Raw genomic sequence first — 25,123 nt, 5'->3', positions numbered from 1 at the left:
ATTGTACTCTTCAGGGAAGTCTCCATTGATGATTCTCCCTTTCTACAGAACTATAAGGCTCCTCTCCTTCCCAGCTACAACTTCCAGGAAGGAAATAGGGCCACATCCATTTCGTAAATCACAGAACTGATTAAGCAGTCAGGCAGCCCCTTAACAGGATCTTCTCCCTGGTAAATACTAGGGCTAGGACTGTACTACAACTCCTTGTTTGAGAAGGATTTCCTTTATCTTGTCTCTCAGTAAGGACTCTTACAGAGGATAGGTGAAATGAAATAAAGACATGTGCGTGGAAGAGAACAACATTTTATATCAGAAATCTGCTGCAGGATTGACAATTTATTTTAATTTATATCTCTTAGCTTTCTACACACAAAGATGACACTCAAGGTAACTAACAATAAAACACAAATTAAATAACTTACTTAAAACATAAAAGACCATGTCAAATTTTCTACAGTTATCTGTCTCCAACACAGAAGAAAAGGACAGAAGTGAAGACCAAGCTGAAAAGCAAGGACTGGAAACAGTGGAGGCAGAAATGAAATCAAGAGAACCAGAAGCAACTGAAGGTGAGAACAATTGGAGAAGTTACACTTAGGTGTCACGTGGCTTGCTCGGGCAAGTAGGAGACTTCGGGCTTTACCTTGGGGAAAGCAAATTACAAGCCAAGAATTGGAAGCATTTCAGATAAAAAAGAAATGACTCTAGTAGCGGTAAGAAAATTAAGACTTGCCTATAATGAAAGGAAGAACTGGAGCTGTTCCTAGTTCAGTTGGAGGTTAGAAAGCTCCCTTATAAAGACAGGTTGCTTACCTGTAACCGTAGTTCTCTGAGTGGTCATCTGTGCATTCACACATATGGGCTCTGCGCCTGCGCTGAGCTAACAATCGGAACTTCTAAAGCTGAGAACGTTATTTTGGGCGGGAACCCCTCCCCCACCGTCGAGTGCGCATGCACCGTGGTTCCCGCCCATCTCCTCAGTTTCGGAAATAGTGCCTCTATCGATGCCGAAGTATATCGACACCGAAGAGGGGACGGTGGGGGGGTTGTGTGAATGCACAGATGACCACTCAGAGAACTACGGTTACAGGTAAGCAACCTGTCTTTCTCTTTCGTGGTCTCTGTGCATCACACATATGGGAGATTAGTAAGCTGACTTACCGGAGGCGGGTCGGTGTCGGCTGTCATCACTGGAGGATCACAGAAAGAACGGCTCTGCCGAAGTTGGAGTCACTCCTGGCTCTGGTATCGAGTCTATAATGAGTGACAAACGTTGTCGGTTTGGACCAAGTGGCTGCCCGACAAATTTCAGGTATAGGTATGCCTCTAGTGAAGGCTGTCAATGTGGACATTCCCCTGGTTGAATGGGCCCTTACTGGTTGCGATAAGGGGAGGTCTTGGAGCTCATACGCTAGTTTTATGGTATGTACGACCCAGGCAGCAAGTCTCTGGGATGATACAGGTAGACCTCTTTTAGGGCCACCGTAACAGACAAAAAGTCGTTGTGTTTTCCGGAATGTAGCCGTCCTGTCCTTATAAAAGGCTAAGGCTCTTCGAACGTCAAGTGTGTGGAGTGTTTTCTCCAAGGGGGAAGTCGGTGATGGGAAGAAGGTGGGTAAAATAATGTCTTGGTTGACGTGGAATTCCGAGACCACTTTAGGATGGAAGGTAGGGTCTGTACAGAGGACTGCTTTATCATTATGAAAAATGAGGAAAGGCTGGTCAACACGAAGGGCTGCAAGTTCACCGGCCCTTCTTGCAGTCGTGATAGCTATGAGGAAGGCTAATTTCCAAGTGAGGAGCCTTAGATCCACCGTAGCTAAGGGTTCGAATGGTTTGTTGAGGAGAGCTTTGAGGACCATCGATAAGCTCCATTGTGGGGTGAAGTCCCTTATTGGAGGGGCGAGATTGTTTACTCCTTTTAAGAATTGTTTTACTAAAGGATGTGAGAATGCAGAATGTCCCTCGGACATGCGTCTGTTCGCCGAAATTGCGGCTAGGTAGACCTTGAGTGATGTGAGTTTGAGACCCTTCTGGAAGAGGGAGTTGAGGAATGCGAGGACTCCGAGGATAGAATCATCATACGGATCGATGTGGCGTTCGGAGGCGAAACGGAGGAAGCTATTCCATTTGGATGTATACGCCTTCCGTGTCGATGGTTTCCTGGCTGCTTGTAGCACTTGTATTATGTCTGATGGTATGGCTGTCGGTGGGGGCCGATATTCCATGCTGTGAGTCGAAGTGACTGTAAGTCTGGATGTCGAGTTCTCCCATTGTGTCGAGTTAGGAGTGGCATCGAGGTTGGTAGGTGGAGAAAGTGGTTGTTGGATAAGTTGAGAAGGGGAGCGAACCAGGCTTGCCTGGGCCACCAGGGGGTGATGAGTATTCCCCTGGCTTGGTCCGTTATCTTGTGCAGTGTCCGAGCTATTAGTGGTATTGGGGGGAATGCATAAAAGGGCAGGTGGCCCCAATTGATCTGGAAAGCATCTCCCTTGGAATTTTGTCCTATGCCTCCTCTGGAGCAATATTGGTGGAGGACTGCATTGTGAGGGGTGGCAAACAGATCTATGGATGGCCGTCCCCATCGTTGAAAAAGTTGTGCAAGAGTGGTTGGGTCCATTTCCCACTCATGTGAGGTGGTTATCTTCCGGCTGAGTGTATCGGCAAGAACGTTACCTTGGATTGCAGTTATGTATATGCCCCGTGGAATGCACCAGTTGAGGATTTCCATCGTTTTCCGGACTAGAGTTGAGGAGCGAGTTCCTCCTTCCTTGTTCAGGTGCCACAGTACTGCGGTGTTGTCGGTGAGTAGTTGAATGTGGCTGTTTTTCAGTATATCCTCGAAGGCGAGAAGAGCTCTTTCGACAGCGGGCATCTCTAGAAAATTGATATGTTTCTTTTTCTCTGCGCTGTTCCATGTTCCCTGAGTCTGTAGGTGTGCGCAGTGGGCACCCCACCCAAGGGTCGACGCGTCGGTAGTGAGGGTGTGGGTAAGTCGTGCCTGAGTGAACGGCATTCCGATGGTGAGGTTGTCCTCCTTCTGCCACCAAAAGAGGGACTTCCGTATCGTTGATGGGATTTTTAGATAGAGTCCCTTGGCGTTCGTTACATTTGGGAATGACCTGATGAACCAGTTCTGTAGGGGTCTCATACGGAGTCTTGCCCATCGAACTACAGACACGGTTGCTGCCATATGGCCTAGGAGGCGTTGTATTTGAAAAGCTGTTGCTGGTTTGTCCTTGGCTAGTTGGTGTGCCAAGGTGATTATTGTCTTTACTCTTTTGGGAGGAAGATAGGCTCTGGCAGTGGTGGAATTGAGGATTGCTCCGATAAACTGTATTTTCTGGGTTGGAGAAAGTTGGGACTTTTCTAGGTTTATGTAGAGGCCCAAAGCTGTTACGGTCCTTGTGACTTCATTTAGTGATTCTATCAGGGATAGGCGCGTGGGAGCTGATATCAACCAATTGTCTAGATATGGATATATTTCTATGCCCTTTTTTCTTAAATAGGCACATACGACAGCGACGCACTTCGTAAAAACCCTTGGTGCCGTGGACAAGCCGAATGGGAGGACCTGGAACTGAAACATCTGTGGTCCCACTAGGAACCGAAGGAGATGACGATGTGAAGGATGGATTGTTATGTGGAAATATGAGTCCTTCAGGTCTATGGACGCGAACCACATGTGCTGTTGTAGAAGAGGGAGGATCGCAGGTAAGGTAATCATGCGGAATTTTCTGACCCTTATGAAGCGATTGAGATTTCTGAGGTCTAGTATGGGGCGAAGACCTCCGTCTGCCTTCGGTACCGTAAAATATCTTGAGAGGAAGCTGTTTTCTATATCGAGTTGTACTCTTGTGATTGCTCCTTTTTTTAGGAGGGTAGAAATTTCCTTCGAAAGGGTTGGAGAAGGTGATGTTTTTCTTACGGTACCGATGGGAGGGAGTGCTTATAGCTCTATCTTGTATCCATCCCGAATGATGTTGAGAACCCAGGTGTCTGATGTGATGTGTTCCCAGTTGATGATAAAGGGTCGAAGTCGGTGGGTGAAGTTGTATGATGAACTGGTTTGGACGCTGAGAAATTCGGAGTCAAAGTCTCCGTTTGGAGGCTGTATCCGGTTTGCCGCAGGATTGTCTGTATCGCGGGTATGATGTTTGCTTCTTTTGGCGCTGCTGTGGTGGCGCGCGTTGGAATCTGTCTGAATATTGCCTATTTTGGGGAAAAGGTCTATTCCAATTTCTTGCTTTGAAAGATGGGGGCTGGTACTGAGTTATGCCCATCTTTTTTGCTGTCGCCTTGGCTTTTTGTATCGAGTCCATTGTCTCGTCAGTGGTAGTGTTAAATAATCCCTCGCCATCGAAGGGGAGGTCCTCGATGTGGGATCTGGCTTCAGGCGTTATCGATGCAGAGCGAAGCCAAGCGTGGCGTCGAAGGGCTACTGCTGCTACCATGGCCTTAGCATCGCAGTCGACCTGATGTCTGGTGGTGCTAATTTGGAGTTTAGAGAGGCGTGTGGCCTCATCTTGAAAAACATGGGCGAGCTCCCTCTTTTCCTCAGGGAGATAGTCACAGAGGGAGCCGATTTTCTCCCATAGAAAAAGCTGACTTCTACTCCCATAGAAGTAGCAGAAAAAGCTACTTCTACTCCCATAGAAGTAGCAGAGTAGCAGGAGCCATTGTTGCTTGGTAATTGGCTACCTTAAATCCTAGCGCTGCGGAGGAATAAATTCTACGACCCATAAGGTCAAGGCGTCTGCCCTCCTTATCTGATGGGGACGCATGAATTCTCTGAGATTTTCCCTGTGAAGATTCCACAATAACGGAATTTAGTTTGGGGTGGGTGAAAAGGAATCCCACATCTTTGTCTTGTATGCGATAAAGGGACTCTAATTTTTTTGATGTGGGAGCCATGGTGGCTGGAGCCTTCCAAGATAAGTTTGCTGTTTGTAGCAAAGTTGGAAGGATGGGGATAGATACTGGTGCGATGGCCTCAGTATAAATTGCATCAAATACCGGGTCCTCTATCCTTTCAATTGGTTGGTGGGTTTGTATCCCTAGGGATTGAGCCATCCTGAGAATTTGGTCGGTGAAGTGGAAAGTGTCCTGGGAAGGAGACGAGTTTTCCGGTGTTTCGACAGCCTCAATAGGTGATGGAATAGATGGCTGTAAGGACGATATCGATGTTTCATCCGAAATGTAGTCGTCGTCGGATTTTGATGATAGCGAAGTATGACCGTCATCCTTTCTGGCACGAGATGACGGTGGAGGTGGAAGCGGACGATCTTCGAACGATGGTGCTATCGATGCTACGGCGGTAGGATTGCCCTGTGTTAGGGAGATTCCCCGACGTGGGATAGGTGGTGGTTGGTCAGTTGGTCTGGAAATAGTAGCAGAGGGTCGTCGGCGTGGTGTTGACGAACGAGAGCGGTGTTCGATGTCAAGGTAAGTATCCTGGAGACCCTGTTGGTTGGACGGTAAGGACCAAGCTGAGGCACGATTCCAGCTTCTGTCTCTTATGGGAGATCTCGATCTGGAGTTGTAGGAATCGTGTCTGGATCTGTTCGATCTCGGTGACAGATCTTGACTGTAGACAAAATGTCTAGGGGATGAATGTTGCGGGAGGTCTATGACAATAACTGGTCGTGGGGAAGACGAATCCTGTATCTCGCCTTCGGAGAGAGAAGCAGTATTAGGTCGGCTGCTTCTTGGGAGTCTGTGGTCGGAGCAGTGTGTATTGGCCGGAGTGGTTTCTCTTCGATGTCGAGAGCCACTTCCGTGTTGAGAGCCTTGTATGCTTCCGTGACTAAACCTCGATACCGACGGTTGTTCGACTGTGGAGGTAGAAGGAGTGATGTTGACGGTCCCAGTGGGGAAGCAATTGGCGTTGGGGATGTATGAGCGACCCTCGATCTTTTCGCCTTTTTTGCTCCGTGTTTAGCCAAATCAGGCTTTCTCTTCTTTGCTCTAGTTTTTTCAAGCGAAGAATGTTTGTCTTTAGATTTCTTTGGTAATTTTTCTTGTCTTGTAGTGTCCGGCCCACCAGGTGCCTCCTGGTTTGTGGGTGGGGTGGTAGGCCTTTCAGTGGCCATTGTTGCAGGTTTGTCGACTGCGAGCAGGGCGTTTTTCCACAGAATTGCCTTAAGGCGGTCGGAGGGATTTCGGCGAGTCTGCTTTGAAAAGCTCATGCAGTGGGCATAAGACTCAGTTATGTGAGCCTCACCCAAACATAGAAGGCAAAGGGAATGACCATCTGCTGGGGGAAGTTTGCTACGGCACTTCACGCACTTCCTGAAAGAGGCCTTTAGTGCCATGCGTTGCAATATGATAGGAAAGGAAGAAAAGACTTCTTTTTTTTTAATTTTAGATAGAATAAAAGAAAAAGGAAGAAAAGAAGAGTGCTACAAACGTTCTCAACAAACACTGGTAAGTAGAAACTGGAGCGAAGTCCCGAGCGTGTTACCAGCAAGGCGGTTGAAGAGAAACTGAGGAGATGGGCGGGAACCACGGTGCATGCGCACTCGACGGTGGGGGAGGGGTTCCCGCCCAAAATAACGTTCTCAGCTTTAGAAGTTCCGATTGTTAGCTCAGCGCAGGCGCAGAGCCCATATGTGTGATGCACAGAGACCACGAAAGAGAACAAGCTAAACCACCGATCAGTATTGTCTACACTGACAGCACCTCTCCAGGGTTTCAGACAGGTTCTCCACCACCACCACAGCCCTACCTCAAGATACAAAGGGTTGAACCTCAAACCTGCAAAGCATGTGCTCTACCACTGAGCAATAGCACTTCCCAACATCTTCTTGAGGGCATTGTGGACGTTCCTTGCATTTTGATGGCAAGATCTTCTTTCTGTTGACCACCATCATGTTATGACTGAAGTGAACTGCCAGGTACAATGCTGAAGGGAGATGGGGGTCACTAGGGAGCAGCAGTAGCTGCCACCACTACTTCCACTGCTTGCAACGTGGCAACTAAGTTAAGCTGTTGTTTGGCAAGTCTGGAAGCCTCCAGGTAAACACCAGCAAAAGACTTCTCTTCAGAGAGCTTGCTTAACAAAGCCATTCATCCCCCCCATACAGGGTAATTTTCAACTTTTATCACAGCTGCCAAAAAGTAACATTTTCATCCCATCAGATCAGGTTGAACACCTGTTTGAGAGGCATGGGGTGCTTCCAGACAGAGGGCTCTAGAAAGCATTATGCAACTATTCCATCTTTTTCTCCTTAACAGATTTTTCGCCATAAGAAAAAAGGGTAGAAGAAGCTGTAGAAAAACATGGGAGGGTGGTAGACATCGGTGTCTGGCTCTCCTATAGAATTCCATGAATAAGGCAAGGCAACGGTGTGCAAAAATCCTCTAGAAGCACCCATGGAGATTAGAAAGATAGACGAAGGGTGCCAAAGTAGATACTCAGCCTTAGGCAAGGAGATCGCCAAAAGGAACATTGCCACGGTCTTGGAACCACTGGATGCAATTCTAAAGGAGCTGTGTTGATTCAAGGCTTGCAGGACCAAAGTTGATACTGAATTCTTGTCTACATGACCCAATGTCATCTACACAGCGTTCTAGCATGCCACATTTAACCTGCATTGATCCATGATGGGGAGAGGAGCGGAGTGAGTTGACAGGCATTTCCTTTCCCAGGCGTCAGTTCTAGTTCTGATGGTTTGAATATTTTAACAAGTGAAAGTATCAGATTACTGAAGGTTTACCAGCCAGAACAGTTTGTGCTTAGAATTTCTGCACCCTGATTACTTATTTTTTAATCTTACAATATTTATATACTGTTCCCCATTCAAGAATTTTGGAGTGGTGGACAAATAGTATAAAGAATAATAACACATTAAAAGTACATTTTAAAAAGAAACGAAGTGCAAATACACCACAGCTGCTCATTAAGGGAAGGTTTCCTGGAACAATGTTTTCAGGAGGTGCTGGAAGGAATAGAAATTTGGCTCCTGCCTGACCTCCAGAGGCAGGGAATTCCATAGGATAGGGGCCACCACACTGAAGGTTCTTCCCCGGTGGATAGGTCTATAGGTCATAGGTAGGTCTATGTGGAACCAGCAGGAGCATGCCCTCAGATGATCTCAAAGCCAGGCAGGTTGATAAGGGAGAAGGTGCTCTCTCGGGTATTCTGGTCCCAAGTTGTTTAGGGCTTTGTACACTAGTACAAGAACCTTAAACCTGGCCTGGTAGCAAATAGGCAGCCAGTGCAGGTCCCACAGCAAAGGAGTTGCACACTTGAAAGGGGCAGCTCCCGACAACAGCCCAGCTGCTGCATTTTGCACTAGCTCCAGCTTCCGGAGCAGCTTTAAGGGCAGCCCCACATAGAGCGCATTGCAGTAATCCAGCCTTGAGGTTACTAATGCCTGTACCACTGTGGCCAAGCTACCCCTGTCCAGGAGAGGCCAGGATTAGTCCCTTGTTCCATGGTATGCCATTTTTTAAACTGTCTGTGAATACCCTGAGTCCTCCCACTCCCCAAACAGTTTTCCTACTCAAGCAAGGTGACCTAAGAAAACAAAGGTGAAGGATGGCCCCTCAGATGTGATAAATGGAGTTTGACATGGATTTTTTTTATCTTGGGCAGAGAAAGGGGAGAGGTGACAATGCAGAGACCTAGATAGCCCTGCTGTAAGCAACTTCTTCCTATGGAAAGAGTAGAGCAGCCTATGGAGCGGTGCAGAGAAAGAGCACTGTTAACTGTTACTCACTCACCAGTCTTGGCTGGTGATTGTGTGGTCTATCACTGTACCCGGAGAAGGAGTTGTGAAGTGATCAGTGGCTGCCGAATAGATGTTGGCACTGATTTTCTTCTGAACCACAAATACCGCCATTTTAGGCTCATACTTCTTAAAAGCTTCAAAGCATTTCTCCAGTTGTGGAATTTCGTAGTTCTCTACCATTTTCAGCTGACTATCTGACACTCCATCTCTGTAAACCACTATCTTCTCAGGGAGGCAGTGGTTGACCTTAAGGAAAATAAACAGGCATGTCAAAGAGACCTGGATAGCTTAGGAAAGCATTTTCTCTGAGTTATCTAGATCATTTTCATATGCACACATACTGCATTTATTAACTAACAAATATATCCATCCCCCTCATTTCATTCAAGATATTCAAGGTTACAGCTGACCTCACAAAAATTCAAGAGAACATGCAGATTATGGAAAGAAAATTATAGTGGTGGCTAGACCTATCAATGGAAAATAATTCTGTCATCTATTGTCATATTTATTATTGCACTATCCAAATAAATTGCATTCTATAGAATATAGTTTGCAATCCAACAAGGACCAAGAAAGTAAGCAGAAATGCTAATCAAACATAAATGTGAGCAAATGAAGCTACATGGACTTAATTTTCACTACAGTGGTTGGAGGGAAAGACTAATAGCTTTTCTACATGAGGCTTTTAACCCACCACTTTACTAAGGTTTCTGTTTCCATATTCTTTGTGGGACTAAGATACTTCCTTTCCATGTGTTTTTTTCTGGTGTTTTTCTTTCTGTCTTTCTATATGTTGCATTACACAACAACTAGGTGGCTCAGTGATATAGTGGAATTGCAGAAGTACATGGATGGTTTCATGCTGCCATTCAGGATATACCAAACTTTCCTCTCTAGAAAAAAACTGCTAAAACGCTTGTAAAGCACAGGAGAGGCCTTGGAGGATGTTGACATAGTGTAAAGGACCCACAACCTTCCATGAGTGAAGAATCACAACCGCACAATAAATGCATCATGCACAACCTTAAGAGTTTAAGCCAGAGGCTTTGGGGGAAAAGGTGGGTTTTTAAGCACAACTTGCAGAAAAAAAGAAAGGCGTTAATACCACACAGGTATGGTGGGAGCATGAAAGAGCAGCAATGAGAAATGAATGAGTCTTAAAAATTCAGAAGTTTACCAGCTAAGGGTAGTGGAAGAGCAGAGGCCACAGGTAGGGATATACTGGGAAATAAAGGCAAAATAAGATAACATGGAAGGGAATGAGATTTGAGAGGCATTACATGAGTTTGGGTAAGACAGAAAGTAAATGGATTTTGACAGTTCTGGATAGAAGTGAAAAGATGGAGGTGTGACAAAAGACAGTTAGAAGGAAAGAAGACTGCAGCAGTTGAGATAGGAACTGATTAGAACATGGATCAGTTTTAGCCTAGATCAAGGGTGTGCAACTTGTGGTCCTCCAGAATTTTTTTTTGCTTATAACTCTCATCATCCCTCACTAGGGCTGAGAGAGGGTACAGTAGGCAGTTTTGATTTATTACTGATGAGGGCAACATCTCTGGCAGAAAGCGGGGAATTGATGTGATTCTTGATTTATCATCAGTAGGGCTAAAAACAAACTGGTAATCAATCCAGGCAAGATGGGGAATTATTGGTTGGTAATTCATCCACTGGGTGAAGCTTCTGCATCCTATTCTAATTAGGATCGTACTCCCTCAACCTGCCCTAAAGGATCACGCTCACAGCCTTGAGATGCTTATTGATCCAGCACTGTCATTAAAGACTCTAGTGACCTCTGCAGCATGAAATGCCTTTCACCAGGCTTGGTTGATATGTCAGCTGCGATCTTACCTGGATGGAGATAGCTTGGACACAATTACCTATGCCCTAGTAACCTCCCATTTAGACTTAGGCAATGTATTTTGCATGAGGCTGCCTTTAAAACAGTTTAGAAACTGCAGTTGGCCCAAAATAGGTCACTGGATTACTAGTTGAAGCTGGATAGTTTGACCATGTTATAAGTGCACCGACTCATAAATCATTTCCAGGCCCAATTTAAAGTGCTTTATTTAATTTTGGGCTGCAGTGAGTTATGTTTTGTTGTGTCTTATCTTGCTTTTGACTGTATGATTTTATACTCTCTTCTGTATTTAAATTGCCTTTATGTTTGTTTATTACAAGCCACCTAGAAAACTTTGTTATAGGGCAGCTTATCAATGTCATAAAATGAATAACTTCTATCACTGTCACATGTATGTCACTTTTCCTCTGTCCAGCATAGCTACCTACTCTCCCTCCCCCCCCCTCCCAGGTGTCCCGTAATTAGAACATATATCTAAACTGGTGTGTTAATCCCTGAAACAAGATGAGAGTGTATGCATTAACTACAGGACTTCAAAGTGGCTGAAGTAATACCACCACCACCACCACCCATCTTAAACAAGATTCAACTATTGAGAGATACCAATCTCCACTCCAGCTTATTTGGCTAATTCACACCCTGGACATGTAATTCTGAAACAGAAGTTCAGGAAATTGTACTGTATGGGTTCATATTGAATGGAGACTTTAACTTACCTATACATTCTTTTACTTGTTCACTAAAGAGTGGTTCAGACACTGGGGTGATCTCCTCTCCCTCCGTTCAGAGACAGGTTTTAAAAGAAAAGCTTGCCCGGAGTAGATTTTTCTAGCGCTCGTCAATGTTGACAAAGCAATAAACCTATAGCCTGATCCAAGAAGCTCCTGCTCCAGGGAAACTGAACAGCTATCCAGACAAAACTGGACAACTGTCTGGTAAACAAGCAGAAGGAGAATTCACAGGCAAGCTAGTTCTCCATTCTCCTTACTTGTTGCTATCCAGTATCCCCGGCACTGGGGCTTAATAAAGGACAGCACACCATCCCCAGGAAGGAAAGGTGTTTTCTCTTTCTTCTGCCTGATCTATAGCAGAGGATAAAAAACCAGTTAGAACCAGCTGCTCAGCACATGACTGGAACCTACAAGCATCCACTGTGGAGGCAGGAGAAAGACTGGCTCTAGAGAGGAAGGTGGTGCCTCCTGGTCCAATTCTCAACCAAGTCTTTCTTCTAAAAGAACCTGCCTGCTAGTGGACAGACAGGGAAGCACCTATATTTAGGTGGGAACCCATTGGAGTATGCGCAGTGGGATGGTGGGGGAAGGTTCCCACACTATAGAAGCTTCCCGAAGCGATTCACACAGGCCACAAAGAAGAACTGGTGGGTCCTCAGAAATGCAGTCTAGAAACCCCCCAAATACGAGCACAGTAAGACTGCAAAAGGAAATGAATTTGCCTTTTCATTAAAGGATGGGAAGTTGTTAGGCTGGTCATAGTTTCCTCTGTACGCTTGTCCCTCTCAGAAAAAAATAACACTCATTCCCTCACCTCGTGGAACTTCCGCAAGGCATCCACCAGGCAGACCTTCAGGCTATCTACAATTTCTTGATGAGGCATCTGGAATACAACCCTGGAGTACCACTTTGTCAAAGTGCTGGCAGCAGGAGAAAAAAAAGAATGTTGGCAATTTTAATTTGAGATATAAAGCCTCATTATTCACAATTAGGCCAAGCTCTAGTTTTGGAAGTTGGCAATTTCTCAGAATTATCAGAGTCCTACCAACAAAATTGCTATATGTCAAACCTCTGTCCCTATCTTTTAGGGGTTTAATACTCTTCCGATAATATGATCCAACACTACAGGAAATAGAGCTAAAAAGAAGCTGCAGCCTAAATTTGTAGTCTCATCAAGTTGGATCAGGGCTTAGCATGCTTAGAGTAGACCCACTAAAATCAATGGGCAAGTTAGCCACGCATGACTAAGTCTAAATCCATCCGATTGATCTGTTATTCAAATGCCTGTTCGGCCTTTCTTATGACTCAGTTCCACATAGATCTTTACACAAACAGTCCACAATAAATTATCTTAAAAGTAGAATAACAGTTGCCAGACTCATTGCCCAAGCTGCCCCCCTCATTACTCCTATATAAGCAGGCAATTATTGTCTTTAATATTTTGTACTACCTGTCTCAAAGGGACCCCCAAGTTGGCTTTCAAAAAAACAAAAGTTCAAAGGGAAAAAACACAATACAATATAAACACACATAAACATCTTAAGTCAAACAGAACTGAAAAATAAAACACATCAAAAGTATAACGGCAACTCATAATCAGAAAGCAAGTCAACTCAAATTCCCCCCTGAAACCTACACACTACTCAAAAGTACTTTGAACTGGAAACAAGTCAGAAATGAATGCAATTAGAATAAATGTGAACCATATAAAAAGGATCTGTTTGAAGTCTGGCTGCTGCATTTTGAACCAACTGATATTTCCAAGCACTTTGCAAAGGTAGCTCCAAGTACAGTGCTTTGCAGCTATCCAAACTAGATGTTACAATGGAATTAAAGATGGTCCCAAGGCATGCTTTGCAGGAAGTTAAAGTTAGTGATGCTACTGAGTCGCTTGGAATACAAACAACTCATGACACTGAACCTATCTTTGAAACTGTGAACCGCCCAGAGAGCTTCAGCTATTGGGGGGTATAGAAATGTAATAATAAATAAATAAACAAATGAACTAATGATTGCAATTTCCCTCTTTTTAAAAAAACTAAATACTAACAGCAATGATTGGGAAGGGAGGTTTAGAATATCAATCAAGACTATGGCATGGGAGAATATCAATCAAGACTGTGGCATCCCTCACACTGTTTTTCTGTTGAAAATTGCACCCCAAAGCTGGGACCAATTTTTGTGGCAAAACAATGGAGAGAATTAAACCCCTTCTCCATCCAGTGTCAATTTGGTTTGAGCTCCCCCAGGGGCGATTAATTACAAAATAAAAATAAAAATGGAAAAATCTTGATCATAGGATTCAAAGATGCATTTAATATCACAACTGGTTTAAACTCAAGTCTCAGGACCTTACTTCCAAAAAGAGAGGTAAGCATTACAATTCTTGGGTTCTTCTGCAGCTCAGATTTTAATCTGAGTCAGAAGAATTCCCTTCTAACTCCCCTGCTACCCAGATTGCTCTCACATCTGTTTCCACCCAGGGCCCCAATGATCTTCTAAACACTCTCTCCTTTGCCCTCCCACAGGGAAAGGGAAGGAGAACCCTCTCCCTACCACATGCAATGTCAGTAGCACTTGGGAAAACTCCATTTACTTTGGCCTAATGGAAAAAGGGGAGAGGATGAGATCAACTTCTTTTCCTTTTCCTACTGCATGCTGCCCCTGCCAGAGCATTGCTGCCAGTCCAGTCGAATAAGTGGGTGGGGCATCAGTGGGGGCAGAAGGGGGATGAATAGATTATGGTAGAGAATGAGGTCTCAAACGGTATAGAATCATAGAATAGTAAGAGTTGGAAGGGGCCTATAAGGCCATCGAGTCCAACCCCCTGCTCAAGTTGGCTTGGAATAAGCTGAGCCACTTCCTGATTTGGGAGGGGAAGTAGACTGGCTTATTTCCAAACCAAGCTGAAATAAGGGGAACTCGCCTTTCATTAGTTAATGAATTCTTAAAACTATTCTGCAAGACTGGTCAAGAACACTTGGAACTCAAATTGTTCTCTACAACTGCCAGAAGTGGCTGTTCTGGAAACAGCATTGGCTATTGCTGAAACAGCTCCACATATCTAGATGCCCCCCCCCCCAAAAAAGCTTGAAATGTTTTCAAAACAAAATACACTTACTGATTGATGCTTGCCACAAAGCCAACCACAGAGCGCTTACCCCTGCTGGGATCATGATACACATCCATGCCAATCACCATCAACTGTTTCTGGAAGGTAGAAAGGAACCTGATTGCAGTGCAGCAGTATTACACCCAAGCACAAATCAATATTCCACTGGGGAAAGCATGACAACTAGAAAAGGTTTTGTAAACTTGTTGTATGGTCTCTTGCAGGTCTCACTATAGCCTTCCCCAACCTGGTCGCCTCCAGATACTGTTGGACCACAACTCCCAGCATTCCTGACCACTAGCCATGCTGGCTGATAGGAGTTGAGGTCTGGAGGGTACCAAGACGGGAAGGCTGCTGCACCACAGTATGCCTGAAAAAAGGTGAAGCAGTTAGCTACAGATCTAATTACAGGGCTTACTAGTGGGCTCTATATCAAAATGTTGTAGTATATCCGTGGTGGGCATGTGTTATCTGAACCTATGGCTGAAGGCTTGATGTTGTTGGTTTTAAAATGGAAGCTAGCATTTAAGACAGAAGTTCCTGCTCAAAGTTGATCTTACTTCATGTGCCTAACAGAAACCCATATCCTCCTTTAGGAATACACACACAACCCTGTCAGGTTTTTTTTATTGTGCATTAAATCATAACTATACATTCAATAAAATACATCAATATAACAGAAAATATAACTAAGGAAAAGGAAATTCTTATGCCATCAATATTTTAGTAGGATGAACACTTCAGCCCTTTCTTTTCACCTGCAAAAATCCACCTCAGATCAATGGGTCATCTTAGCCAAAAGGTTAGGAGAGAGCACATTTAAGAATGGAACCAGTCTGCATGGACATCAATAGAGCATAAGACTTCTGCATGAAATTATGCATTTGATTTGGCCTGGGAGAAGACCTCAAGGGGCAATTTTAGCTACACTGACCGTCGCTGTAACTTGAGAGTTATGAGGGATTTTTGACTGGAGATCCAATCCTGTTTCAGCCCCACTATGACCTGTGGACTACACTGCAAGACTGCTATAGTTAGGCCTCCCTATATAGAAATAACTTTTGTAAGACTTACCAAAGGGATGTAAACACTCCAGAGCTCTCCACCTAGCTTGCAATTGATCTGCAGCAGTATCTTTTGTGCTATGCTCCTAAGTTTGTTTGGCTGGGTTGTAATGGTTCGAGCATTAATAACCTGCAGCAAGAGGCAAATATTTACAGCTACTAACGTCAGCCAGGATACTATTCCTCCTTCAACAACTCTCCATTTGCATTCTAATCAGTCTGTCAATGTTAGTACATTTACAAGATACTTAATAGCCCTTAAAAACAAATAAAGATCCATCTATTTTAATTAAAATATTTATATTCCTGTTTTGCACTTGATTTTTGCATGGTGTTTTTATTTGTTTATCTTTGTAATCCACTCAGGAAACTTCTGTTATTGGGCAGATTAAAAATATGAAATAATATAAATAACTCCCACCATTCTACATTCTTCAAAAGTGAGCTAACAATCATATAAACCAATAAAAGCATGAAAAACACAACTGCTGAAATCAAATCACACACCTAATAGAGCAGCAGCGGGGAAGGTCCAAGGTTATTGCTGACAAAAGGAAAAAAAGAGGGGCCAAGCCGGACGGGCAGTTCTGGGAACAGAATCCCAAAGTCTGAGAACCACCACAGAAAAGCTACCACCACCTTGCTGTAGACAGCAGAGGTACCCGAACATCGCCTCTGAGAAAGGTCTTAGCATAAGGGCAAATTCATATACTTTTTACTGTTAGATTTTATGTTTTTATCACCTTTGTCAACCACTTTGATAGTTCACTGGAAAGTGGTACATACATTTATGTAATAAATAAATATGGGAGAAGGCAGTCATCAAGCTCACTAGTATCTAGTTCTAGTTTATCTGGCAGTAGTTCTCCAAGACCTCAAGCACACATATTTTCCAGTCCCAGTACCCAAGATCTTTTTAAATTGGAGATGCCAGAAATTGAACATCGGACTGTATGCACATAAAACACATGTATCGAGCCATGAGTTCTTAATGTTAGCACATTTTCAATTCAATGTTCTATAATTGGTTTTAGCTCTATTTTAATTGTTTTATATTTTCCTTTATTTAAGTGTTTAAATAAATATAGTGCAACTCCTCAGGTAGGGTGGATTGCTTTAAACACACATAAACGCAACCAATTAAAATGGTTAATTTAAATAACATCTCCCATTTTGAAATTCATGTATTTCCTGAGCAAGCATGCGTTCTAACTCGTTACTTTAACAATTTGAACATGTTGGTTTGCAATTAAACAGAAACTTTTAAAAGACGCAAGAGCTATGTTGAATGAGACCAAAGGCCTATCTTGTCCAATATTCTGTCCGCACAGTGGCTCTATGTGCCTGTGGGAAGCCCACAAGTACCTGAATACGCATCCTTCTGCTCATGTAACCTTTGGACATACAAACCATTTATTATGTATTGTAGAATTATGTCTACTTATTAACAAGTCATGCATGCAAACAAGAATAGTAAGCAAGATGATTTATTTCAGCTAATCCTTGGCATTCTTATTTTAGTAACATCTTTGGGAATGACACAATGCCGACAACAATGGTTTTACTTCCATCCATAACTTGGCTGCACACTAAGAATGGCTCCCAGTCACAGAACAAGAAGTGAGCAAACTTATCCATGCTTTTAGTAGTGGGCAAAGCACCTGGGAAGGATATGACCCTTAAGATGGTTCGTTACAAGTGCCCAGAACTTTCCAGAAGCAAGGGATGGTAATTACGGGGCAAAATAATGGCATGAATGTCTATTGTATTTGATTAGCACAGTCATAAATAGTAATAATTTCAGAACTGAACACATTGCAGATCTCAGGAGTACCATGTCATCTATATGGGCTCTGTGGATGATCCTGATGAGATACATGATAGCATCACCTGGATTCTAACACCTCTGCTGACATCTGAGTACCACAATCAACCCATAATTATAAGTACAGGAACGTCTGCGCTGGGAAGATGCTTCCCAGACACACTTCTTTTTTTATGAAGAAAAGCTGCCTTTCATAAGTTCATTTGTACAGTTTTAGAAAATTATAAATGCTTGCATTAACTTCAGATCTTATTTTAAACCAGATCTCTTTTGAGAAAATTATACCAGAACCTTAAAAAAAAAGAGAGATCTGAAAGGTCCGTTTTAAAAAAGTGCTCATCATCCATCTCACTTCAGACATATGCAGGAAATTCCAAACCTTCAATGAGAAAAGAATAAATGTCATCCAGTTACACTACCAAAATCTGACAAACTTCTTAAAGAACAGCACTCTTAAGTCTACAGAACACAAAAATGCTTAACTGCCATATACAAATCACGTGTTATCTTACCATGAAGAAAAAAACCCCACCTCTCCTGTTATAGGTGACTATGGGCTCAAGGAGGAACCAGAGTCCTATTCTTTAAGAGGCAAGACAACATTACTGACTCTGCATAACAATTCCAAGCAACCAATTATGAAGCATCACAACCAATAAAATCCATGCAAGTAATGTTTTCATGAAGTGCCCTGAATTTAAGATTTAAATTAACCTGAAGCATCCTCAGTGCAAGAACTTTATTTGACTCACCTGAGAAGGAATTGGAGACTGTACACAGCAGAGTTTTTTAATGGCCCCATACAAGTCATCTCTGGTCCCAGTGATAATACAAACTACCAACTGAATAGTGCCCTTTAAAAAATGGAGGGAATAGGGGAGTAAGTGACTGGTTTGACTTATAATAAAGGTAAGACCACATATATCTAACACTGCCACTTTAAAGGCTTCCATTATGGGTAACTGTATTAGAGGTAAAATTGTACAGAAGCAGCAAAAGTGCCAGTACAGTACAAACTGTGGAATAGTAGGTTTATTAATATTAACCTAGGTTTATTAATATTTATGCAAAAAATTACATCCAGGTGCACCAACGTTCATAGTTTTCAATTTGGGTCTCACCTTATGGCATAGAAAACACCCTAAAATAATTTAAGTAGGGTATGAACCTACCCATACACTACGACCAACATCTAAAGCCCTCCTCCAAGTGAGGTATTGAGGATGGCAACAAGGGAGAGGGTGTTCTTGGAGGAGCCCCCGATTGTGAAATGCTCCCTGCAACTGTTGGTCTGACTGGCACCAACAGTGTCCTCTTTTCAGTACCAGATTAAAACTTCTCTCTATTCCCAAGCATTTGACTGCATATAAACTGATAGGGAAACTTACCATATAAGCTTATCAAGCCAGCAGAATGCTGGGGGTGAATTCCCGGTCAATATTTGCGGCAACAAGACCACAAATGGAGACATACGATGCATAAGAGGCCACCAGTGAGGGAGGAAGCAGCAGCCGGGCACCTTTCCATCGTGCCTGGGTCCAGTTCCAGCTGAGAGCCCCCTCCCTCCTGCTACCAACTGTAACTGCTGAACTTTCCAACTAAGATTGTAGTGCCTGAGTTTGCTTTCCTTTTCCCCCTCCTCCTCCTCCCTCCCAATCCCCTTTCCTTTTGTGTCATGTCTTTTAGATTGTAAGCCTGTGGGCAGGGACTGTCAAGAAATACTTTTGTAAGCCGCCGTGAGAGCCTTTTTTGGCTGAATGGCGGCATAAAAATCCTTAAATAATAATAATAAAAAATATTAGACCAACAAAGTAAGCTTTACTATAAAAACATAAAGTTCAAGTTAATGGTTCTCTTAAATATTGCCTCCCTTAAAGCTGCAGAGGATTGCTGAGATGACCAGAGCTGCATCTGACAGTTCTGACTAAAATCATTAGTACATCTCAGCTATACAATTAATGTCCTGTATTCCTACCCAAACAATACAAACCAAAATGTTTTAAGATTCAAAACCCTGTTGACCACATACCTCACCACTTAGTAATGATTTGATGGCCCTGGCATAAGTCTCTATTCGGTCATCCTTCAATTCTGCGCAAGCAGGTGGGGTTAACTGGATACCAAGTGGGCCAGAGACCTTCTGCATCATGCTGACTAGTTCATGTGCTTGCTCCACTGTCCGCTTTGGATAAAGCAGTATCCAGTAATGAATTGGAATCTAGGGAGCAGAACAGAAATCAACATACATAGCCCCTTCCTCTCACAAATCATCAGTTGCTAAAATTACTTAGCCACTATTTTTCTAGGTGCGTGCGCGCGTACCCACACACACACATATATAGTTATTTGTATTTTATTTTGTTTTTCTAACAAAATACGCTGATGGGTGATACAGATTGGTTTTAAAATAAAAATAAAACTTACAAGCTATTTGCAAAACCTGTTACCACCCTGCCACCACTGTACAAGGGTCTACAGTTCTTGGCTGGCCAAGCTAGCAATGCCCAAAACGATGGCAGTCATATTCCTGCCCCTCCACATCCCCTGCGAAGGAAGCCATCGCCCACTTTTCTTGCTTTAGAGAAGGAAAGGCTGGTGGGGCATTTGGTAGATTGGCTGCTCAAAGGCAGACATACCAAGTGCCTTGGTTCCCAGTAGTCAAGGAAGTACTACTGTGCCAGCCTTCGTTGAAGGGAAGGCTGATAGGAAACTTGCCCAGCTGGCAGCTCTGAGGCAAGACTCATCAGGTGTCTCAACAACCATACAAACCCCAGCCTTACTCCTATCTCTTGGCGATGAAGAGAGGGTAGGATCTGCCACACAAGGCCATCTCTGCAGCTTCAAAGTTTGCAAGGAAGGCTAATTATCGGTCACAGTCAGAGGGTGGCAGCACACTTGCCATGACAAGCAAAACTATTGAAGGCTGCTGAGACAGCAAAGACTGGACTCCCAAGCTCAACATTTTAAGTAGATAAAAATCGCAAAGAATGAACATTTCTTATTTTACATTTTTTTCTATTTCTCACAGCCTGGTATCAGGAATTATAGAACTGCCTATTATTAATGCAGCCATTTCCCACCACTCCCTGGCATTCAGCCTAGGTTAATATAACTTTTCTACAGTCGATAGCAGACAAACTGAAAGACAATTTTAGAAGTCATTAGAGAAGATGACACTGAATTCTCAACAATATGTCTGTTTCCTTAATAGTGACCCATGTTAGAAGAGATCTGTCCCATCTGCCTTTCGACATTTCCATACATCCACACAAGGACAAACTTTCAAACAGGGTCTATACTCTCGAAAATTGGTACATGCTGATTTTAGACGGTTAGTATCCAGGTATATCTAGCAACTGACTGGTCAGGTTGGAACAAACATAGTGAGGGAAGGAACCATCATGGCTGCTGCCCCCACCCCCACCCTGTGTATGTGGCTGCCATTTGCATTATTTCCCACACTGCACCAAAGGTTAGCATGTAGTCCAAACCCGGCATGCAGAGCAAGGAGTGTGTGTGTCATACAAGTGTGACGATCACACTCATACTGTGAAACAAATCTATGCACAACAGACTGGATTTAAAAAGTACATCCCTGTGTAAGGCAGGTATCCAGGGAAGGTGTGCTCTTAGTTGCCCAGTCTTGAGAGAACATAAATGCTGTCAATGCAAAACACACACACACACAAAAACCCACCCTGAAACTTTGCACAAATTCATTTTGCCCATAGGAGCGGCTGTTTGCCAGGAAGATAAGCATAACAGGTGTCACTGCTCACATATTTTGAACTGTATATTGCAGGGACTGTTGGATCACCTATTGCACTATGGAATTGTGCCCATGTCTGAGATCAAGCTTACTGCAGAGATGCAGGCTTCTCTGGTTACTTCTTTGGTCCAGTTTAGGTCCTCTGAAGTATTGGAGGAACTCATCTTCAGGTTGATTCTTTCCCTTGGGAGAACACGTCCTTCTGCCTAGAACAGAAGACAGCAAAAAACACTCATAGGGCAGGTTTACGCAAATGAGGAAGGAAAATAAGCCCCCATAGCTTATTTTCCTGCCCTTTATGTGCTGGTTGTGCAGCGCTGAACTACCATAGTTATCTTGGCCAGACACAGTTTGTTGTGTTGTTTGAACAGGATGGGGGCTATTTATAAGCCACCCCACAAACCTAGAACAAGCCACAGGTTCTAGGATGGTTTGAAAATCCACCTTCTGCTCACCCTCACCAGGTTTTCATGACATGAGTCCATGGCTGGCAAGGGTAATCCTAGTAATTCAGCAGTGTGCAACCAGCATGTGTCCAAGGTAGGAAAATAAGCTATGGTGCCTTATTCTTCTTTCCTGATCATGTGAACCTGGTCAGAGTATGGGACTTCATCTGGGCCAGGCCTCAATTACAGGGCCTGCGTTCCAGCGCTGCAGACCAAATGAACTCATAGAATCGTAGAGTTGGAAGGGGCCTATAAGGCATCGATTCCAACCCCCTGCTCAATGCAGGAATCCACCTTAAAGCATCCCTGACAGATTGTTGTCCAGCTGCCTCTTGAATGCCTGTAGTGGAAGTTTGTCCTGATGTCCAGCCAGAAAGACAGGTTGCTTACCTGTAACTGTAGTTCTTCGAGTGGTCATCTGTGCAGTCACACATATGGGCTCTGCGCCTGCGCAGGGCCAGCTTCGGAAACTTCTCAAGCTGAAATCTTTTAAGGCGGGAACCCCTCCCCCACCGTCCACTGAGCATGCTCAGGGGTTACCGCCTAATCCCCTCAGTTCCTGAAACTGCCTAAACAGTCTCACTGAGGAGAACCACCAGGTGATCAAAAATTTTAATGACACCATAGTGGGGACGGTGGGAGGGTTGTGTGACTGCACAGATGATCACTCGAAGAACTACAGTTACAGGTAAGCAACCTGTCTTTCTTCTTCGTGGTCTCTGTGCATCACACATATGGGCGATTAACAAGCTGACTTACCGGAGGAGGGTGGTGTCAGTTGGTGGATGAGTAGTCATAGAATTGCCGATAAGACGGCACGCCCAAAGGTACAGTCTCTGTGCGCCCTGATGTCCAGGCGGTAGTGACTGGCAAATGTCAGGGGTGTCGACCAGGTAGCAGCTTTGCAGAGGTCTGGTAACGCGATCCCCTTTTCCAAGGCCGTAGAAGTGGCCGCTCCTCTTGTGGAGTGAGAGCGCACTTTCCCCTCCAACGGGAGGCCAGCGAGTTCATAAGCTAATTTAATAGTTTGAACAACCCAAGCAGATATTCTCTGCGGAGATGCTTGGAGTCCCTTTTGTTTGCCCCCATAACAAACAAAGAGTCTTTGAGATCTCCGGAGAGTTGCTGTTCTGGACTGGTAGAAAGCGAGAGCACGTCTCACGTCCAGGGTGTGTAGTGTTGACTCAAGAGGAGATGACGGTGACGGAAAAAAACTTGGCAGAGTAATATCCTGGCCAAGGTGAAAGGAGGACATAACCTTTGGAAGAAAGGCTGGGTCTGGTCTAAGGACCACCTTGTCAGCATGAAACACCGTATAAGGTGAGTCCATGCGTAGTGCTGCTAACTCTGATGCACGTCTAGCAGACGTGATGGCAACGAGGAATGCCACTTTAAAAGTCAATAGACGTAAGTCCGTCTTTGCTAATGGCTCAAAGGGTTTTGCAGCTAGTGCTTTGAGCACCACGGAAAGGCTCCATTGAGGAACAAAGGAACGAATAGGTGGGATGGTATTCTTCATACCTTTCATGAAACGTTTGGTTAAAGGGTGGGTGAAGACTGAACAGCCCTGAACCCAACGGTGGGAGGCAGAAATAGCTGCCAAATAAACTCTAAGTGACGAGAACTTGAGTCCTTTTTTAAATAAAGAAAAAAGAAATGAAAGTACAATGGGCAAAGGTGCCGTAATTGGGTTTTCATTTCTGCTGAGGGCAAAGGCAGAAAAGACTTCCCACTTCTTGGCGTATGATTTTCTAGTGGCCGGTTTTCTGGCCGCTAGAACAATGTCCCATACGTCAGCAGGCAGGGATATATTATCTACCGTTGCCTGATTCTCCATGCTGTCAGGTTCAGGGACCGGACATCTGGATGGAGAATGAGTCCTTTCTCCTTGGAGATCAAGTTGTTGCATTGGGGCAGTTTGATAAACTCCGCTGAGGACAGTTTGAGTAGCGGAGTGAACCACGGCTGCCTTGGCCACCAAGGAGCTACTAATATGGCGTTGGCGTTATCTGTGCGCAACTTCAGGATCACCTTGGATAGCAGTGGTATGGGGGGGGAACAGGTACAGGAGCTGTTCCGACCACGTCCTCCCGAAGGCGTCTCCTAGGGATGCTGTCCCGTGACCCGCCCACGTGCAGAATTGGTTGCAGATGGCGTTCTCTGGTGACGCGAATAAGCCTATCACAGGCTGTCCCCACGCCTGAAAGATCGTGTCGAGAACTGATTCTTTCATCTGCCACTCGTGCGGCTGAGGTCGTCTGCCAGAATATTGTCCTGGCCTGCGATATGAATGGCCGATAGAGTCATGCTGTGGGCGATAGTCCAGTGCCAAATGTCTAATGTTCGGGAAATCAGGTCCATAGACCGTGTTCCACCTTGCTTGTTTATATGCCAAACAGCAGCCATGTTGTCTGTATGGATCTGGATGACATGTCCTGACAAGGTCTGCTGAAAGGCATACACTGCTTTTTGGATGGCCATCAATTCCAGGACGTTTATATGCCTTTTACTGTCGGAAATGCTCCAACGCTCCTGGATTGTGAGATCTCCGCAATGGGTTCCCCAGCCCAAAAGGGAGGTGTCTGTAATCAGGTGATGCGATGGTAATGGAGGTCTGAAGTCCAGGCCCTGAATAATGTTTGGTAGATCTGTCCACCAAAGGAGAGAGTCCTTTACTTTGGTAGGGAGCGACAATTTCACTCGATGAGCGTCCATTGTATTGTCGTACTCCCGCAGAAGCCACAATTGAAGAGGTCTCATGTGCAAGCGCGCCCAAGGGACGACGCTGACAGTAGCTGCCATGAGACCTAGTAGTCTTTGCACCTGGAAAGCAGATATTGTCTTGGAGTGAAAAAGTTTGAGCGCAAGTTTAATTAATACTGTAGCTCTATCCTCCGGAAGGAAAGCCCTGGAGCGAGTTGAGTCCAGAATTGCTCCAAGGAATTTAATTTTTTGAGTTGGTTGAAAATTTGATTTTTCTTTGTTGATGCACAGGCCTAATTCGTTAAGGAGGTTGATGGTGAGGTGGGTGTTACGGGTAGCTTCCTGCTCCGTACTAGCCACTATCAGCCAATCATCCAGATAGGGGTAAATCTCTACCCCTCGAGTCCTCAGAAAGGCGCAAACTGGTGCCATACACTTTGTGAAGACTCGGGGGGCCGTAGAAAGACGAAAAGGAAGCACCTAAAATTGGAAGATGTCTTCCTCTATTATGAAGCGGAGAAAATGGCGATGGTCAGGGTAAATTGAGACATGGAAATAAGCATCCTTGAGGTCAATGGATGTAAACCAGTCCCCTTGGGAGAGGAAAGGTAGGATGCTTGCTAAGGAGTTCATCCGGAACTTTTTTTGGATTTATGAACTTGTTCAGTTTTCTAAGGTCCAAAATAGGTCTTAGCCCCCCATCCCGTTTAGGAACCGTAAAGTAGCGGGAGTAGAAACCGCACCTTAGGGTATGAGTTGGTAATCGCTCTATGGCGCCCTTCTCCAAAAGAGACAATGTCTCTTGCACTAGAGTGTCTGTAGGTGGAGAGAACCTTACGGTTCCCAAGGGAGGGAGGGTGGTAAACTCAATTTTGTA

The 25,123-nt window shown here is 44.3% G+C and overlaps 1 protein-coding gene across 1 annotated transcript in view; it reads right to left on the bottom strand.

The window, feature by feature from the left end:
- PIWIL2 (piwi like RNA-mediated gene silencing 2) overlaps positions 1-25,123 on the bottom strand; it is a 54,898-nt gene that overhangs the window by 7,250 nt on the left and 22,525 nt on the right. Inside the window, exons 14-20 of the mRNA XM_063139462.1 lie at positions 21,190-21,303; positions 19,358-19,546; positions 18,081-18,182; positions 15,514-15,633; positions 14,449-14,537; positions 12,142-12,247; positions 8,728-8,981 (exon numbers count right to left, since the gene is read on the bottom strand). Coding sequence (XP_062995532.1) covers positions 8,728-8,981; positions 12,142-12,247; positions 14,449-14,537; positions 15,514-15,633; positions 18,081-18,182; positions 19,358-19,546; positions 21,190-21,303 — 974 coding nt within the window. The remainder of the gene's footprint in view (positions 1-8,727; positions 8,982-12,141; positions 12,248-14,448; positions 14,538-15,513; positions 15,634-18,080; positions 18,183-19,357; positions 19,547-21,189; positions 21,304-25,123) is intronic.

This window comes from Elgaria multicarinata, chromosome 12 (genome assembly GCF_023053635.1).
Source record: "Elgaria multicarinata webbii isolate HBS135686 ecotype San Diego chromosome 12, rElgMul1.1.pri, whole genome shotgun sequence".
NCBI classification, from domain to species: domain Eukaryota; kingdom Metazoa; phylum Chordata; class Lepidosauria; order Squamata; family Anguidae; genus Elgaria; species Elgaria multicarinata.
The sequence above is the reverse complement of the archived record's forward strand: the minus strand, read 5'-3'. Positions and strand labels throughout refer to the sequence as shown.